The sequence below is a fragment of the Callospermophilus lateralis genome, chromosome 7 (genome assembly GCF_048772815.1).
Source record: "Callospermophilus lateralis isolate mCalLat2 chromosome 7, mCalLat2.hap1, whole genome shotgun sequence".
In the NCBI taxonomy this organism is placed as follows: Eukaryota; Metazoa; Chordata; class Mammalia; order Rodentia; family Sciuridae; genus Callospermophilus; species Callospermophilus lateralis.
In genome coordinates, this window is record NC_135311.1 from 109,765,049 (window position 1) to 109,785,776 (window position 20,728).

At 35.9% G+C, this 20,728-nt stretch overlaps 1 protein-coding gene across 3 annotated transcripts in view; it reads left to right on the plus strand.

Moving 5' to 3' along the window:
* Gpbp1l1 (GC-rich promoter binding protein 1 like 1) overlaps positions 1-20,728 on the plus strand; it is a 42,163-nt gene that overhangs the window by 12,022 nt on the left and 9,413 nt on the right. For all 3 annotated transcript variants that reach the window (XM_076860520.1, XM_076860519.1, XM_076860518.1), the window contains exons 2-7: positions 6,354-7,404; positions 7,994-8,108; positions 11,019-11,148; positions 11,653-11,939; positions 16,725-16,797; positions 18,498-18,691. In XM_076860520.1, coding sequence (XP_076716635.1) covers positions 8,049-8,108; positions 11,019-11,148; positions 11,653-11,939; positions 16,725-16,797; positions 18,498-18,691 — 744 coding nt within the window. In that variant the 5' untranslated portion in view covers positions 6,354-7,404; positions 7,994-8,048. The remainder of the gene's footprint in view (positions 1-6,353; positions 7,405-7,993; positions 8,109-11,018; positions 11,149-11,652; positions 11,940-16,724; positions 16,798-18,497; positions 18,692-20,728) is intronic.

Here is a 20,728-nt window from a genome sequence, read left to right on the forward strand (position 1 = left end):
TCTAAGAAATGTCTTAACATATTTTCCCCTCTTAAACTTGATATTAATATTTTAAAATTTATGAGAAATCCAATAGCTGAGGCCTTTAATAAAGGTATATTAATGGGAAATATCTCTATAACAAGATATTAATTATAAAGCCAAGGTAGATAAGACACGTGGTGGTAGTGGAGGAACCGATTAAAAGACCAATGAAGCAGAAACCTGAAAATTAGACCCATACATATGTAGAAATAATTTATGATGGAGCTGGCTTTGTAAATAGAGAAAGAATGCCATGAGGGCATGGTGGTGTACGCCGGTCATCCTAACAGCTCAGGAGGCTTAGGCAGGAGGATTGAAACTTTCAAAGCCAACCTCCACAACTTAGCATGGTCGTAAGCAACTTAGTGAGACCCTGTCTCAAAAGTAAAAAGCCCTGGGGATTTGTGGATCAGGGTTAAGTGCCCCTGGGTTCAATCTCTGACACTGAAAAAGAAATGAAATTTCACACAGATTTCAAACTATATACGAATCAGTTCCAAGTGTTTTAACTCTTAAATGTGAAAAGCAAAACTATAAAATCAAGAGGACAATGAGGCTATATAGGTAAATGCTTTGACTTTAAGGCACAGAAATGTAAATCATAAGGGGTATGTACAGCTTTGACTAAGAACTTTTGTTCATCAAAAGATACAGTAAAGGGCTGGGGATGTGGCTCAAGCGGTAGCGTAGCACGCGCTCGACTGGCATGAGTGCCGCAGGGGTTCGAGCCTCAGCACCACATACAAACAAAGATGTTGTGTCCGCCGAAAACTAAAAAATAAATATTTAAAAATTCTCTCTCTCTCTGTCTCTCACTCTCACACTCTCTCTCTTTTTTTTTTTTTAAAAAAGATACAGTAAAAAATAAAAGATAGCCCATGAAGAAGGGTAAAGATGTGATGCTTCTAACAGATAATCAAAGGATCAGTATGTATTGTATTATGTCAGATAAGAAAGAAAAATCAACAACAGAAGAATGGTAAAAGGTAACAATAGATATTTTGCAAAAGAAATACAAGGGGTTGGGGATGTGGCTCAAGAGGTAGCTTGCTGGCCTGGCTGGCCTGGCTGGCCTGGCATGCGCACCACTCAGCACCTCATACAAAAATATAAAGATGTTGTGTTCCCCGAAAAACTAAAAAATAAATATTAAAAAATTTCTCTCTCTCTCTGTCTGAAAAAAAAAAGAGAGAAAGAAAGAAACTTTTGTTAATTAATGTGTTTTAATATTATTAATTTTTTTTATCTTTGATTATCTATTAGACATATCTTCCCCCTTCTTCATGGGCTATCTTTTTATTTTACTGTTTTTTTACTCTTTTCATGTGCCATGCAATTCTTTGAATCCTTTTATTGACAAATACATCATGAACCATTGTGAAAATTATTTGATAATCTCTTAGTTGAGAACTAGATAATATCCTTTTTCAATTCTATGGGATATACAGATTGTACACTATGTGATTGATGAAATGATTTATTATTAACTTTGTCGATTTCATGGGGTATACCCAAAAGCCTGTATCAAAGAAATCTCATCAAATGACCAAATTGTATCTATTAGTCTTGTACTTAAAAGCACTTTTTGTGGAGCCAAAAAGTGCTTTTAAGTACAAGACTGATTAAAAGTCAGACGTTGCATATTTTTTATTTTCCTATAGAATATTAAAAGGAAAATCCCTATATTCCAGCCATAGTGCACTAGCGTTACAGAGACAACACTTCTCAATTATTTTATGTAGCATATATAGAATAGAAATTTTATTTTATGATTGAAGATGTACTTAAAATTATGCTTTTGACAAAATGGCTTATCTACAAGGAAGAATTAAAGGTTTTTTTTGTTTTGTTTTGGTTTTCCATTTGTTTGTTTCAAGGACAGCACATTGCATTCTGGATTGCCTTTCAGAAACATTTGTAATTCTGTTTTTTTTTTTAAGAGTGCATTTTATAAATGAATGGTAAAGGTATTATGTCCAAGTACAACTAAAAAAATAAATATTAAAAGAGAGAAAAAAAAAAGATGCATTTTAGTGGCCGAGATATGGTGGCACACACCTATAATCCCAGCGGCTTGAGAGGCTGAGGCTAGAGGATTGGGAGTTCAGGGCCAACCTCATCAATTTACTGAGGCCCTAAACAACTTATTGAGACTCTGTTTCTAAATAAAATATTTAAAAAGGGATGGGAATGTAACTCAGTGGTTAAGCTCCCCTAGATTTAATCTCTGGTACCACACACACACACACAAAAAAGCAACTTAAGTGTAAATCTTGTTTGCTGACAAATATCTATGAATAGTTAGATCAGATATTTAGGTACAAGTGATTCTATATGCACATCATAGGGAGGGATCAAAACCTAAAAAGAATGGATGATATATTACATTGTTTATATTTTAAAATATTGATTCTGGGCTGGGGCTGTGGCTCAGCAGTAGAGTTTGCCTAGCATGTGGGAGGCCCTGGGTTTGATCCACATATAAATAAATATAAATATAAATAAATAAATATAAATAAATAAACCACATATAAATAACCACATATAAATAAATAAAGGTATTGTGTACAGCTACAACGAAAAAAAATATTGAAAAATATCAATTCTATTTAATGATAACTATCTTATTAAAAACATTTAGTGGGCTGGGAATGTGACTCAGTGAAGAACATTCTGAGTTTAATCTCTAGTAATAACATTTTTTTAATTATAAAAAAATACATATAAGGCTTACCATTATAACCATTTTGAAAAGTGTAGAGCATGAAGTACATTCAGTGTTGTATGACATCACTGACTGTCTAGTTCCAGAACTTTTTTATTACCCCAAAGTGAAACCTCTTAAGTATTAAGCCCCTGTACGCTCTCCCCCGCCCCCCAGCTCCTGGTAACCACTGATCTGTTTTCTGTCTCTAGTTTATTGATTAAGTATTTTATACAAATGAAATCGTATATAGCATTTTGTGTATGGCTTCTTTCACTCTGAATAATGTTTTCAGGTTTCATTTTGTAGCATGAATCAGTACTTTATTTTTATAGTTAGTTTATTGTATGTTTATATGGGCGTATGTGTGAGAGAGAGATCTATCTATTCATCTGTTGGTGGACATATATTAAGTACCACAGTAGTTAACAGGCTGTGTGCATTTCAAAGAAGGTCAAGGAAAGAATTCTTAGAAGTTTTTGGCTTACTTGTAGCTTAAATAAACATTTATAATGCCCTGGAAGGAGCAAGAGTTTATGCCCTAGAAGGCATAATTATAGTACTTTTAGTATTTCAGAGAGGGAGATATCTTCTACATAGAGAATTAAGGAGACTAGGCTTATTCTTCTTGTTTTTTTTTTTTTTTTTTTTTTTTTTGGTGCTGGAGATTGAACACCAGGGACACTTTAGCACTGAGCTGCATCCCTGGCTCCTTTTTGTTGTGTGTGTGTGTGTGTGTGTGTGTGTGTGTGTGTGTGTGTTGGAGGGGGGTGCTGGGGATTGAACCCCAGGACCTTTTGCATGTGAGGCAAGCACTCTACTAACAGTTATATCCCCAGCCTCTCCCTGGCCCTTTTTATTTTTTATTTTGAGCCAAGATTTCAGTTGTTGAGACTGACCTCAAACTTGCCATCCTGCCTCTACCTCTTGAGTCACTGGAATTTTAGACATGACTTTTGGTTTATTCTTGAGAGGTGGGTAAAAGTTTATTTCTTGTCTCATGTTGAGGAATTTAAATTTTATTTTATTGCTGGTGGAAAACCAGACATTACTGAGCAGTGTAAGGATATAATTTGATCCTGAATTTAGAAACAGAGAATGTCAGCTGATGGGGATATGCTGAGGTAGATGGTGGAAGAGACTATTAGTGCCTAAAGAACTAGATTTTTTTTTAAGAGTGTCAATTTTTTGGAGTGTCATTGGAAATAGGAAAGTGATAAATAGACATGGAAAATTAATGAAACAGGCTTGAGAACTTTTTCTTTTAATAGTCTTCCCTGCCTTATTGTCTTCCAAATACTGGAAATTCCCCAAACTATACCTTTAAAACAGACTTCTCCTTTGAGCTCCAGAGCACATGCTTGACATCATTTTGTAAATGTTTAAAAAAAACAAAAAAAGGAATCTTGATCACCCCTCCTGTCTAGTCTTTCGTGTTTTTTTTTTTTTTTAAGGTTCTAAGATAGTTTTAGTTTAGTTTTAAATTTTTTTACTCAAAAAATTTCAGTAGTAAGCATAAACTTGGGCTGGAGTTGTGGCTCAGTGGTAGAGCGCTTGCCTAGCATGTGGAAGGCGCTGGATTTGTTCCCCAACACCACATAAAAATAAATAAAGGTATTTTAAAAATGACACCATGTTTTTTTTAAAAAAAATAAACAAACTCTTTACTTAGTCACTGTATAAAAATATCCACATCCCCAAAAGAACTTTAATTGTCAGGTGTGGTTGCACATACCTCTGATCTCCGCTACTTGGGAGATTAAATTGTTGAGGCTGCTTTTGAACTTGAGATCCTCCTGTCTCAGCCTCCTGAGCCACTGGGAATACAGGCATGTGCCACCACGCCTGGCTCAACCAGAGTTTTAATGACAAAAAGTATGTAACAGTTAATTATGTCTTTTCCATTAGAAATCTTGATTTTATTGATATTTTTCCAAAATAATTAATTATGGTGACAGTATTATCATTTCTTATTGGTAATAATAGATATAGACCTTCATAAGAACATCTCTGAATATACTGAAGAAACAGTAACTAGTCTGTGTTTATTCCCTATCACTAAGCACTGTAACCTAGTTGAACAAACTGAAAACTAGAATCTGTTAGCAATGTCTCATCTGTTAGCAATCCTGATGGTTTTACTTTTTGCTGAATATTTTATGAATTGACTTTAAAAATCTGTTTATATTAAAATTTGATCTTATGCAGAGGCCGTTTTAACAATGAATTCTGATAAAAATCTGTAGGCTGGACCACAGAACCTATATTAAAGAATTAATAGCTGTTATTTCTGTAGGGTAATCCAGAACTCCAGTTGTGGATTACTGTATAAACCTTCCTGTCTCAACTCAGTCACTCACTTAGCAAACCATAGGGTAGACATTCAGCTTCTCTTTTCACCTTGGAACCCTTTGGAGAGGAGGGTTTTTCTTAAGTGTCCTTAACATATAAGGTTTATTCAGGTTTGATATTAGGTTTTATATTGTTGGGCCAGTTTTTGATATTTCATAGAGATTTAAGATTTTCAAATTTGTTTAATTTTTGATTGTTCATAATCTTTGCTTATGATTTTTTTTTCTTTTTTGGTGTGATGGGGTACCTGGGATTGAACTCAGGGTTACTTGACCACTAAGCCACATTTCCAGCCCTATTTTTTTTTGTATTTTTATTTAGAGACAGGGTCTCACCAAGTTGCTTAGTACCTTGCCATTGCTGAGTCTGGCTTTGAACTCCCAATCCTCCAGCCTCAGCCTTCCAAGCCACTAGGATTATAGGCTGCGCCCTGCCACTTACACTATTTCTTAATCTGTTGTTTTATTTCCTCCTCTTCATGCTGTCTTTTTTTTTTTTTTTTTTTCCCTTAAGCATTTTACCAGCTTACCTTCTATTTATCTTGTTTTGGCGGGAGTACTAGGGATTGAACTCCAAGGCATTCAACCACTGAGCTACACCCCCAGCCCTATTTTGTATTTTTATGTAGAGACACTTAGTTGCTTAGCACCTTGCACTTGCTGAGGCTGGCTTTGAACTTGTTGTGATCCTTCTGCCTCAGCCTCCCAAGCTGCTGAGATTAATAGTGTATGCCACTATTCCCAGCCCTGTTTATCTTTTTTAAAATAATCTTTATTGATTTTTGAAATAATTATCTTTATTATTGTCTCCAATTTTGCTACCCCCCCCTTTCCTCTCTTTAGATTTGCTTTATTGCTTTTTCCCCCCATTTTATTGATAAGAATGCTTTAGGTCAATTAAGTACTGCTTTGTTATTTTTTGGATTTACTTATTTTGTTCTTTGTGATTCCGTGTTCAAATTTTCATGATCGTTGCCTCCTTTCTCCTACAGTAAGGAATATGGCTCCCATTTTTCCTTAATACTGTTTTTCATCAGTTCCCAGTATGTAATCAGTCTCCAGTTACCACCACCTCTCTTTCGTGGATTCTCTTTTTCCCATACCTAGGTTGCAAAGTCTGTACACAGCATCTTGCTGCATGTAAGCCCCTCAAGTCTGCTTGGCCTTGTCCCTCTGCCCCCCCTTATCCATTCGTATCTCACTTCAGCAACTGTATATGACAGTGATTTTGTCTCTTGAGATTGTTATGTGTCATTTTGTTTTTTCATTTACAGATTGGTAGATTCATGTGGCCTTGTTAATGATTGAGCAATGATGGAAATGGATCCAAAATAAAAAGTGACTTCTCTACCAAAGCAGTAGAAGATTCTTCATATCACCTTCTATTAGCTGAATTCATTTTTGAAGAAGATGCAAAACAAGTGAAATACAGAAAACTGAAGAGAAGAAAACCTCATTTTGGAACTTTCTCCTTGACTATTCCTAACCCCCTCTTTCTACTTGTTTTAATTTTGTTCTGAATTTATAAATATTGAAGACCAAAGAAATAGAATATACATATAGGAGCTTTATACCAAGAAATTTGCCTTGAAAGCTGCTGTTCTGTGGAGGGAAAAGTGTATCAAGTTCCTGTCTGATTTTTTTTTTTTTTTAACAAGATTTCCTATATGTTTAGAGTTTAAAGTTTAAAAAAATATAAATACATATCTGCACACTATTTTTAGCAGTTGTGTAAGAATAATGACATTTATGTTTTAAGGGCTTTGTCATGTGGTTGTTTGCCATTGGAGTTGACTACTCAGAAGATCTTTTATAGTGCTTTAATATTATATTTTTTGTCTATCACCTTGATGACATTACTTGCCCACACATGAGGCCACCTGTCTGTGTAGCTATGACCTTGTTATGAACAGTTCGCACTCACTGTGCAAATGTCCATGTATTACCTATTTAAGCAACATCATAGTGCCATTACTCAAGGAAGTTGAATGAGGTGAACATAGACATAGCTCTTTCCCCTTACCCCTTTTTTTAAATGTAACAAATACTTTTTATGTTCCCCTTCCCCCTTCCCCTTTCCCCTTCCCCCTTTGGAAGCGAGTCAGGAACTAGGTAGTTTAGGATGATCAATTAAAGGGACTCAGAAAGTGAGCCACCCAGAGCCAGGCTTCTTTGTGCTTCATCACAAGGCGTGCTGCTGGCCAGACTGCTTAAGCACCTTTTTAACAAGAAGACCTTGTGAGAGAGCCAGCTGATAGCCTCAAGGAGTTCGAAAAACAGGACCACAGAGGTTGGAAAACAGGACCACAGAGGTTACACTCTGGGGTAAATATTCTTTGTACATCTTAATTTTGGAGGAAAGCTGTATATGTGCTATGAAAATTATCTGCTGCTTTCTGCAGTATTTTAATTTTGGAAAATATTGATAGGAAGATTTGAAAATACCAACAAATCTCAGGAAAATTGGTACTAGTTAGTGTTTGAGGAAATTAATGTGAACTGAGTGAAAAAGTTCTTGAGAGGTTATATATTCCTTCTGTAGGAAAAGCTTTTCTACTCCTTTGGCCAGAAGTTACCCAAGTACCTGACTGAGTCAAACTGTTCTTTCCATAAGTATCTATTTTGTGTTTATTCTTCAGCTTCTTCTCTTGTAACTCAAGAATGCATTAGATTCTTTGACATGACCTTCTAGACTTGTATCATATTTTTCTGTTTATGTTTTTTTCATAATCACATATTTACAGACCATTGCTTTTGTATATAACTTCTGTGAGATTTGGACCCTTAGAAATATCTAGAGAGAGTCTCAGGACAGATACTCTGTGAAGAGGGATCATAGGTTAATCACAGATTACTTTATAATCTGGTATTCTATTCTTAAAAGCATAAGTGATTTGAGTTGACTCACTTTCAGATCCTGGCCATGAGGTTGGATGCCTCACCTTGCTGAAAAGAGACACTGGACCTAAATGGCGCAGCATGACTTTGTTCCTGCTTGGCTAAATTTCTCAACACCACAGTCAGCTAAGGTACTCATCTCCATTCCTCTAGTAAATACCCAAATACCAGTTACTTTTTCTTCCCTTCCTGGCCTGTGGTCTCTGTTTTACAGACTTGGGTTGTTTGGGGTTTTAGATTTTTTCCCCCCTAACATTTTATTAGGATATAGTTTGTTTTTAAACATAGATTGTTTTTGCTTGTTTTTTGTTTTTGTTTTTGTTTTTTTTTTAAGAGAGAGAGAGAGAGAGAATTTTTTTTATTATTTATTTTTTAGTTATCGGCGGACACAACATCTTTGTATGTGGTGCTGAGGATCGAACCCGGGCCGCACACATGCCAGGCGAGCGCGCTACCGCTTGAGCCACATCCCCAGCCCCTTGCTTGTTTTTTAATACATATTCTGCCTTGCCTAAAGATTTAAAAAATGTTTTCATAGACTCATTACCTTTCTTTTACATGGCACCCTTCAGCCTTTCTGTATTGCTGCAGCACACTTTATAGATTATATACCTCCTAACCTATTGACTGACAAAGAGGCATTTCACTGAAAGGGAAAAGATCCTTGGGAAAATAGAACTTTGGCATGAATGTACTTTCAACTATGATAGTAGATAAAGAGGAAGAAAGGACATAGATATTGATTGTTCAGCTACTAAGTGGTTCTTATATTAAATCCTAGAAAAATTTTTTAGAGGCATTACTTAATGATTTGGGAGGAAATGTGTGTTGTTTGGGGGTAAAGACAAATGGAACAACCAATTCATATGATTAAAGCAGATCAACTCACAGAACACAGAAGAAATCCTGGGGTGTTCATAAAGGAAACCATTCTAAAGCTAGTAAAATTAAAAGTGCTTCCCATTTTTGTCAATTAATAAAGGAGAAAAAAAATAGTAGTATTTTTAAAATGGCCTGCTTTCCCACGTATGACTAAATGTAGTGCACTTCTACATCACGTACAATCAGAGAAATGATAAGTTGTGCTCCATTTTGTACAATGAATCAAAATGCATTCTGCTATCATGTATAACTAATTAGAACAAATAAAAATTAAAATGGCCCACTTCCATATTTTTTAAGAATGTAAATTTTTGGGAAGGTGTTTCTGGTCTCGTCTAGACATAAAACCTTATGCTCTGAACTTCATTTTGAATTGTCTTAAAATTCCTCAAAATCTCATAATTGGTCTAGTCTGAAGTCCTTGAGGGGGATGGATGTTGGATCCAGGAAAACGCTTAAAAAAAAGCAAATAATTGTTTTAGAACAATGAACTAAATAAGAGAATTAAAATATATTATTTCAACCTTTCCAGTAAAGGTATAGTAGTAAAGTTATAGTTTGGGCATAGGATAGACATAAAAAGTAATGAAATAGAATAGAGAGTTCAAAAATAGGCCTGTATATATAAAATGTTAGTTGACTTTCGACTTAATTACCAAGGTAAAAATCCAGCAGGGCAGTGATAAGTTTTGTTTTTGCTTGATTTTTTGTTTGTTTTAACAAATGGTCCTGGAATAATTGGATGAGGTAGAGCACTTCAGCCTCTATCTACTCAACTTGAAAAGGATCATAACCTAAGTTTAAGATGCTAGCGCAGTAAAACTTTTAGGAAAAGAGCATAGGAAAAGATCTTTGTAACCCACTAGAATGGGTAAACAAGACTGACATATCAAGTATTGTTAAGGATATTGATAGTAAGAAAATAGATGAATGTGCTTCTGCCTATAATTTTTCTGTAAGTCCTTGTCAAACATACCCATACTTTTCGTGGCTAAATAGCCTCTGGTCTGTGTATTAGAAGAGTTCCTCAGAAAAATAAAAGCAACAGAAAGTATGGTTAGAAGAAGTTAATTGGCTCACACTGAGAAGCTCAGTAGTTCCACAATGGCCATCTGCCTCCTAAAGAGCCAAGAAAACTGGTAGCTGCTCCAAGAAGCAGAAGGCCACAAAATTAGAAGCAACAGCAGTATTAGCAGAAAACCACACCTGCAAGAAGTGTGAGTGAGAGCTTCGCTATTCTGCTTCTGTATTCTAAGTCCCCAGCCCATTGAATAGTGCAACCCATATTCAGGGTGGGTCTTTCCTACTTAGTTCCCTGACCAAAACACCAATCTTGTCTAGAAATATCCTTACAGACACAACTAGAAGTATGATTTACAGATCTAGGCATCTCTTCACAAGTTGATAACTAAGATTGGCCATCACATGGCTGGGGTTGTGGCTTAGTAGTAGAGCACTTGCCTGGCAAGTGTGAGGCACTGGGTTTGATCCTCAGCACCACGTAAAAATAAATAAAGGTTAAAAAAAATGATTGTCATCACAGACTCTATCCTTTACAACTTAAAAAAAACCCATAGAATGAAATTTATTGAAAAATGAATGAATACGTTAATTCATAATGTTTGTCAGAAACTGCTTTCTTTGAATTATATAAGTTGAAAGACAATCTCCCTGACTTTTCTCACATGTAAAATGGGTTTTAATGCAAAATTGTTATTGTTCGAGTAATCTTTGCAGATAAAACTTTGTAGTTATCCATCGTTACCAAGGTGACATTTGAACCATTGCTTTTTCTCTAATTCTAGAATAATTTTATAGAAATAATAAAACTGTGCAGAATGATTTTTAAGGCAAGCATCTTTTTCTCAACCTCTGTTGCAAGATTAATATTTTTTAAGTATAAAATTTGGGGGCTACTTAGAGATATGGATGACTCCCCCCACCTTAGGCAAATAAGTGAGGTCATCACCTTTTTTTCCCTTTTGGGATGAAGGAAGTGAGTTAATACTTGTGTAACCTAGCTCTTCTCTACATTAATTTTGAGTCCTATGGTACTCTTACGATTTATATGCTCATAATGCAGGTTTCTGCCACCGTTTACTTGTCTTTTGAACACGTGTTTGGAAAAAAAAAAACTATTCTGTATTTTATCATCTTAGTCACCTACATCCACCTTTGAAAAACACGGAGAGCACCTGCCCCGAGGAGAAGGTAGATTTGGAGTGAGCCGTCGTCGACACAATTCCTCTGATGGCTTTTTTAACAATGGGCCCCTACGAACTACAGGAGGTGAGCCATGTCCAGCTTACATGACTACATACTTAACGACAAGTAAGCCCAGGCTTTAGTGCATGTCCATATCTAAAAAATAGGATTCTTTATAAACATAGTTCTTGATTAGGTCCTCTAGTAGTCGTTATTCAACTACATTGGCTTTCTAGGTCTAACATTTTTATGTTCTCATGAATTATTTTTTTTAATTCAAAAATTCATTTAAAACTTGTCTGACAAAAGATTTATTTAGGGCTGAGGTGCCTCAGTGGTAGAGCACTTGCCTGGCATGTGTGAGGCACTGAGTTCGATTCTCAGCAATGCATATAAATAAATAAATGTCCATCAGCAACTAAAAAAAATTATTTAGTGGTTCTTTGTGTGAACTTCTTACTGAACAAGTCTCCTGAAGGCCTTTTGACAGTACCATAAACCAGATCAGGAAGCATCTAGCCCCAGTCATTTCTGAATTTCCAGGAAGTGGACAAACTGACCTGTTAACACTTTTCCTTACTATTCTAGATTCCTGGCACCAGCCCTCCCTCTTCCGCCATGATTCTGTGGACTCTGGTGTCTCTAAGGGAGCATATGCTGGAATCACAGGGAATCTATCTGGTTGGCATAGTTCTTCCCGAGGTCATGATGGCATAAACCAGCGTAGTGGAGGTGGCACAGGGAACCATCGACACTGGAATGGCAGTTTTCATTCCCGGAAAGGCTGTGCCTTTCAAGAAAAGCCACCTACAGAGATTAGGGAAGAAAAGAAAGAAGACAAGGTGGAAAAGTTGCAGTTTGAAGAGGAAGACTTTGTAAGTACAAAGCTCTAGATGTGTAGTTAACAAATTAGGTCTTAAATACAGACCCTATTAGTACTATTACAGAAAAGGGAGACCTTAAGTTTGGGTTTATTTTTAAAGGAAAGGAGTTCATTTGGTTAGTTTGAAAATGATCAAAGTTCCTATGTAACTTACAGCAAATCTTAGTACATTTTTCCGTTACACCTTTGGAGTATAAAAGAAAAATTGTAATTTTTCCTTAAGTTTTCTAAGGTTTAGTATCTAAATATAATTACATAAATTATCATAAGAGGTTTTTTCCCTTTTAATATTACTCTCATATAAAATTGTTGTAATAAGTTAGGAATATGCAATTTTGAGTGTTTAAGCTGTTGCATGTATGTTCAGCAAGATTTTATGCTGTTTTATTGAATTGTATGCTTTTTGGCATCTAATGAAAAGTGGAATTTTTAGAGTTCATTTTTAAAATTAACAAAATATTTTATTTGACCAAATATATCCTGAATATTATTACTTTAATCTATCTATGCTTAAGTTATTAGTGAGATAATGTACATTATTTTTATATTCCGTCTTCACTGTGTTTCCTGTACTTATAGCACATCTCAGCATAGACTGTGTATACATTTTAGTACTTAATTACTACATGTAGCAACTCTATAGTTATTTAAATAGTGCAACTCTAGTTATTTTGGGGCATTCTACCACTGAACTACATCTCCAACCCTTTTTATTTTTTATGTTGTGACAAGGTTTTTGTTGTTTGGGCGGGAGGGGGCACGCAACCACAGAGCCACATCCCAGCCCTGTTTTACATTTTTTCTAGAGACAGGGTCTTACTGAGTTGTTTAGTGCCTCACCATTGCTGAGGCTGGATTTGAACTTGTCATCCTTATTTCTCAGCCTCTTGAGCCACTGGGTTTACAGGCATGCGCGCCGGGCGCAGCTGGGTTTTACTGAGTTGCTGAGGCTTGCCTCAGACTTGAAATCCTCCTGCCTTAGTGTCTTGAGTAGCTGGGATTACAGTTGTAACCAGAAACTTCTGTTATAGCCACTTAAACAGCATATTAATAAAGTCAACTAAAGGAGTTGGAACTATAGCTCAATGACAGGAGAATACTGTTTGTCAAGCATGAGGCCTTGTGTTCAGTCTTCAACACTGAGATGAATTTTAAAAATCAACTAAAGAGGAGTCAGGTTTGGATTTTTGTTGTTGTCAATAGACCTTTACTTAATTTATTTTTTATGTATTTATATGTGGTGCTGAAGATCGAACTCAGTGCCTCACACATGCTAGGCACACACTCTGCCACTGAGCTACAAACCCAGCCCTATCAAATTTGGATATTAATCTCTCTTCCCCAAGTCTAGAAAAGTCCTAGGGTCCTTGATATAAATGTTATATATTAATTCCTGTCCTTCAAAACTTTATTCTTTGGAAATCTATGTTTCCCTCACACACTCTTGAGTATTTATCCAGAATGACCCAGATATCCAGTGGTACAGAAAGTAATATATTAGTAAGAGGGGCAGGAAGCACAGAGCAGAACTTGTGGAATAGCCATAAGGGTGACTGAGAGTGATTAGCCAAAGAAGAAAAGGGTATATCAAGAAAGAGAAGTAATATACGAATTACAGATTAGCCTTTTGCTATGGGTACCTGTCTGTATTCCTAGCTACTCAGGAGACTGAAGGAAGAGGATTGCAAGTTTGAGGTCACTCTGGGCAATTTAGCAAGATCCTGCCTGAAAATCAAAAAATGAAAAGGGTTGGGATATAATTCAGTGGTAGGATGCCCCCGTGATCAATTCCAATCCCTGTGGTGAAGGGGCACTATTGACAGGTTTTAAGGTGTTTGGGGACTGAATTGTTTGGAGCTGACTTTCTTTATTATTTTAAATTAAAAGTTATTTGGGGGGGCCTGTGGCTCAGTGGTAGAGTGCTTGCCTCACGTGTGAAGCACTGAGTTCGATCCTCAGCACCACATAAAAATATATGAATAAAGATTTTTTTTTTAGTTATTTTTATTTTTAAAATAGTCTTATATAGTAACCTTGGGCAAGTTAAATAGTTGTAATTGTCCTGGAATTATTAGATAGAGATAGTAATGTATGCATACCTTATTACATTGTACTATGGTGTATGTTGAATAATGTATGTGACACATAGTTGGGTTTTTTTGTTTTTATTTTGTACTAGGGATTAGCTAGAGATGCTTTGCCACTCAGCTATATCCCTAGTCCTTTTTATTTTATTGAGGCAGAATCTTGCTAAATTGCCCAGGCTTGCCTAAAACTTGAGATTCTCCTGCCTCAGCCTACTAAATTGGTTGGATTACAGGCATGTGCACTATACCTGATGACACATAGTTGTTGTTGTTGTTTGTTGTTTTTTTTTTTGTTTTTTTTTTTTGTTTGTTTTTTTTTTAATGGTAACTACTGCTATTATTAAATGTTCAGATCCTTTTTGTAAGTACTCAGTTGTGGCTCACTGAATGGCAGAGCAGTTGCTGACATGCTTCTCTGGGGGGAAAGTGCTAGAAGTTTGCTCTCTGGAGTACCTGGGAAAATCATACATGGGAGATGTTACTCTGCTTCATAACTACTTCTAGAGTATTGAGGGAAGCTACAGGACTCAAGTCTCACTTGCACTTCAGAACTTGGCTTTGAGGAACTGTGCTGCAGGAGGCCACAGAGTAAGCACACTGGAACAGGAAATAAAACTCTTTTTAGCTCTTTGCATTAACAAAACTTAACACTCCAGCTGCAGATATTTTAAAGTGCCAGATACATTTACACAGAATAGATAGAAGAGATGACTTTGGAATTGGAAGCAGTAAATTGCAAGAACCAGCACAGGTCTTCTCATTGTTTATACCAACTAGCTGATATTCTCTTTTACAACAAAGTCTCCAACTATTGGAAATATAGTCCAGACTGAGCTGTACAAAGACACATAATAGACAAAGGAAAGGGAAAGTTCACATAAAAGGGCGGGGGGGAGGGACAGAACATCCAGCATTAAAAAAAAATAAGTCACTATATATATTTTTTTAAATTTTTTTATTATATATTTATTTTTTAGTTTTTCAGCAGACACAACATCTTTGTTTGTATGTGGTGCTGAGGATCGAACCCAGGCCGCATGCATGCCAGGCGAGCGCGCTACCGCTTGAGCCACATCCCCAGCCCAAGTCACTATATTTTTGAACACTGAAAACAAGAGCATGAAAAGCTACCTAGACCCATCAACAGAAGCTAATGTAATCATATATAAGTGAGCAACATGAAAGGATCAAGGTCAAATTCCTTTCTACCGCCACAAAACAGATATGAACTATAATTTATTATCTTAAAACATTAACTAAATGATATTAAGAAAATGGTAAACATAATCCAGAAATGCTCATGGTACTAGAACTTTGGAAAAAAGTAATGAAAGATTTAAGGAAAAAAAGGCCAAACAAGAAGGAATACAAAAGAATAAAACACTTTTTTCAAGAATTAGAAGACAAAAAATAAAAATCTTTTTTTTTTTTTTTAAAAAAAAGAGAGTGGGAGAGAGAGAGAGTGGGGGAGGGAGAAAGAGAGAATTTTTTGTTGTTGTTGTTGAAGATGCACTTATTTTAATTCTTTTCAGTTGTAGTTGGACACAATACCTTTATTTTATTTATTTATTTTTATGTGGTGCTGAGAATCAAACCCAGGGCCTCACACATGCTCTACCATTGAGCCATAACACCAGCCCCTGAAGATGGACTTATAATGCTCTTCCATCCATTCAACAAATGTTTATTGAGCAAGTATTATGTTCTGGTCACTGGATATGGTTTCTGTCCTCACAGATCTTACAGTTTCAGAGGGAATAAGATGATAAATAAGAGTACAAAAATGAAAATTTGCAAATTACAATTAAAGCTATGCTTGTAATACACAGTGCTCTGTGATAGAGATTTATAGTAATAACCAACTTTCAATTGGGTGGTTACAGAGGGCTCCTTTGAAATAGAACACTTAAAATAACATCTGAAAAATGAGAAAGAGCCAGTTTGAGCTGCCTGAGAAAGCAAGGAGAGGAGAGAGGAAGTTGAAGAGAGAATTTTTTAATATTTATTTTTTAGTTCTCGGCGGACACACATCTTTGTTTGTATGTGGTGCTGAGGATCGAACCTGGGCCGCACGCATGCCAGGCAAGCGCGCTACCACTTGAGCCACATCCCCAGCCCAAATAAAAATCTTAAATGAAGAAAAAATGGATAAATTAAAACTGGAAAATTTTATCAGTCTGTGGAACCTTTTATGGTACTTACGTGTCTACAAGTGTATCTTTGTAGTGATATGGTATGTGAGGTTTGACAAAGGTCCTTCTTTGCCTTTTATTTCTAAAACAGTCCCTGGCACATGGTTGGGCTTACTCTAAAGGAATCTTAGAAGTGCATTGAATACTGTTCATTTCACTGACCAGATTATCTTCCTTAAATCTACAAAAAATGATCCACATCCTTGTTTGTTCATCTTTCTGTTGCCTCCTTGTTTGGTGTATATATCATATAGGAAGGTGAGAACTTAAGACATTAAGTCTGTTAATATGTGAAATCCCTCAAGAAAGCCTAAATGCAACATAACACTTATTGGTTTTGCATTTCAACATCTCTTTGTTATAATTTTAAATACAACATTAAATTAGTAAGTGCTAATAACTTGTAATTATTTGGTAGGTCCATGGTGATGGCTACTTTGCAAAAGTCCCCAGATGATAAGCTTTTTATATCAACTGTTCATATTCCTTTTTTCCTAGCCTTCTTTGAATCCAGAAGCTGGCAAACAGAATCAGCCATGCAGACCTATTGGGACCCCTTCTGGAGTGTGGGGTAGGTAGATTTTGCATTTTAAAGGCACAACTTGAATTTTTTTTTTTTTTTTTTTTTTTTTTTTTAAACCAGTGAGAGGAGCAAAATTTTTTTTCTTGTTTCTTTATCTCTTGCTTCTCATCTCATCCATTTGCCCTTGGTAACTAACACCTATTATTTCTTCACTAATTTAAGTGTCTAAAAGGATGGCAGATGACTCTGCCTCCCTCAGAATACAGATAATTGAAAGCTTTTAGATCCCTGATTTTGGAAGGAGATTTTAAGTAAAGGGATACTAATATAAAATCATTAAAAAGTAATTTGAGGGGCTGGGGATGTGGCTCAAGCAGTAGCGCGCTTGCCTGGCATGTGTGCGGTCTGGGTTCGATCCTCAGCACCACATAAAAACAAAGATGTTGTATCTGCCAAAAACTTAAAAAAAAGAAAAAAAAATATTTAAAAATTCTCTCTCTCTTAAAAAAAAAGTAATTTTGAAGTTAGCATTGCTAATCCATTTAAAATAGTTAATATTTTTTATTGTATTTATGTTATGAATGTCTCAAAAAGAGTATACATAACAGTATAATCTTCAACATTCTGCCATATTACTAAATAGACACTTCAGAAGTATTTTTTAATAGCTAGGGATATAGCTCAATGGCAAGAGTGAGGCCTTGGGTTTGATCCTTAACAGCTTAAAAAGAAGTATTCTTCAAAAGATTGTATAACACTACACCCTGGGTATATACAGTTTTGTTCCTCTGAATTCCAGTTGTTGATTTTTTTTTTTTTTTTTTTTTTTTTTAAAGAAAGAGTGAGAGAGAGTGAGAAAGAGGGAGAGAGAGAGAATTTCAATATTTATTTTTTTTTAGTATTTGGCGGACACAACATCTTTTGTCTGTATGTGGTGCTGAGGATCGAACCCGGGCCGCACGCATGCCAGGCGAGCGCGCTACCGCTTGAGCCACATCCCCAGCCCCCGAGTTGTTGATTTTTGGTGGTGGTGGTAGGGTAATAAATGATGCCTATTGTGTAGGGCAAGGGGAAAACATAAATGCACATATTTATTTGTATTTGTTGGGAATAAGAAGACATAAAAAATTGAAATAAAAATCAGTGTGTCCTAAAATATGATTATAATCTTTGACATTTACAAATTGAACTCTCCTGGACCCTTTATGAGATGTGTTCTGTACATATTATTTAGGAAGGCTTTGGCATACCTAAACCTGGATTTGAATACATTATTATAGGATTAAGGGTGATTGCTGTACCTCTTTTTGCTAATGGTGTATGACTGCTTGTGTTTTTGCTCATCACAGAATCCCATGGCAGATTTCTTTCCCCAGTTAACTCATTTCTCCATTTCCTTGCTATCAGGAGCTTGCTACCTTTGGATATATTCTTGTATGGTCCTTGCCTGACTGGTAGCATTGTACATTAGACAAATTGTATCTCTAAAGTACTGCTAACATCTTTGTGCTTTCTGGCTGGTGTTTGAATTTAATACCAAGTGCTTCATATGCTACCATTTGTCCTATAGTTCCCAAGTAGTGTTGCTTTTAAGAATATCTGTTAAGTGCACAACAGGAAATGTTTGCTTCCTTGGTCTCTACTCTCACCTTATTTTTTGAAGGTGAGACTTTGATACAAAAATATCGTGTTTTGTGTTATTCAACAAGCGTGACATTCTTTTATGTCTTCATTATTGTATTTCACAGAAAACCCACCTAGTGCCAAGCAACCCTCCAAGATGCTAGTTATCAAAAAAGTTTCCAAAGAGGATCCTGCTGCTGCCTTCTCTGCTGCATTCACCTCACCAGGATCTCACCATGCAAATGGGAACAAATCATCAACTATGGTTCCAAGTGTCTATAAGAACTTGGTTCCTAAGCCTGCACCACCTCCTTCCAAGGTATAATTTGGAATCAGTGTAAGAACCTGTACAACATAAGTTTGGGAATAAATCAGAAAACATTTAGTAAATTTGTTTTTTACTATCAAACATCATTCATCAGACATTCATTCAGTACCTTATATGTGTAGCTTGTACTATGTCTCCAGACTCTCTGCAGCTGCCTGCTGGATTAGCTTCATCTCATAAACCTGTTTCTCCTAGTTTGCCTTTCCACTAATAACATTAACATTCATTTGATCATTCTGCTGTCTACCTTGGCTGCTTCTTTCCTCTTCTCCTTAACCTTCTCACTCATTCCCTTCAGCCAAGTAATTATAAGCCCCTGTAAGTTATTCCCTCTGTGCTGTTCTTGTTTAGGACCTTGTCATCCCACATTTAGTGTTGCAGTGTGCTCTTTTATTTTCTTATCTCTCCTATATTCATCTTCCACAGAACTGCCAGAATGATCATCCTAAAACAGTTGAATACAGCCAGGCGCGGTGGCACGCACCTATAGTCCCAGCTACTCAGGAGACTGAGGCAGGAGGATCACTTGAGCCCAGGAGTTGGAGGCCAGCCTGGGCAACATAGACTCCATCCTCCCCACCGCCCTCTCAACTCCCCAACCCCCCCATCCCCCCAGAAAAAAATGAAAGGAAAGAAAAGAAAAACTGAATATATCATATCCCTTCCTAAATCCTTTCAGTGGTTCTAAACCATTCATAGCAGGGATTGGTACTTTTTTTTTTTTTTTTTAAATGAAGAGCCAGATAATAAATATTTTAGTCTGTTCTGGTTACATATGGTCTTTGTTATGTTTTACATCTTATTTTGTATCCCCTTAAACATGTAAAAATAATTAGCTCAAGAGCCATATACTTCAAGCTAGATTAGGCCCATGGACAGTAGTTACCAATTTCTCATCTGATAATTCAGTGTTCAAACTACTTAGCAGTCGCATGTGCAATTAATTCTTCATCACCTAAGTGCTATCTATCTTCTTCATTTACTGCCCCTTTTTTTTCTCTTCTTTCTCTTCAAGGTCATGCCAACCTCTTTATGAACTTTATTATAACTAAAGATCTAAATAATCATTATATCTCTATGGGAACATAGTGCTCTTGTCTCTTACCATAGTAGCTATAAAGTTTTATCTGTTTTATTTGCTTATGTATAACCTCCTTAAGGACAGGCTTCAGATCCTCTTCATATTTATATCCCTGTTTCCTTTATTAGCACATAATTGCTTGAATAAATTTTAGCCTAAGGAAGCAATTAAAAGTTTGTGTTTCTTAAAAAAAGAAACACTGAGCATTAATTCACTTTCCATTGTGCAAAAGCACTGTGTTTGATGCTTAGAAACAAATACAAAGAAATCTAGCATCAATTATGACTTATGGAAATGTGTGGCACAGGAGGACTAGTCACCTCTTGGTGGCCAGAAAGATAGACAGGAAAGGGCCTGGGTCCCAATATTCCATTTAAGGGGAAACCCCTAATGAGCTAAACTTCCTTTCAGCAAGCCTAAAAATTTCACTACTTCTCAATAACATCGTGGTCTGGGGAGCAATCATTCAACATATGACCTTTAGTGGACTTTTTAAATCTAAACTGTATGAATTATCTTCTAAAAGGTTTAGGATACTTATTCCTCTGATGTTGAAAAAAGAAGGAATGTTAATACAAGTGAGGAGAGCAGATATTATAAAGAAACACTCTATAATGGAAGTTAATAGAGTTTTGAAGTAAATAAGTTCCATCTTGCTCTTGTGGTATGACCTTAAGCAAGTTTTTTAACTTCTTGGTTTCAGTTTCTCCATTTATAAAATAGATATTATAAAAATAATATCCACCTTTTAAGTTTTTTTGGTGAGGAGTAAATGAGACTTTATTAATAGAGTACTTAAAATGACACATAATAAAATGCCAATAAATGGCACCTATTACCAATATGTCAGTGTACCTTACACGTTTGTCCCATCCTTAACTGTAAACAGTTTTCATAAGTTATTTCATTTGAGATGTCTGCAAGCATTCTGTCAAGACTATAGAAAC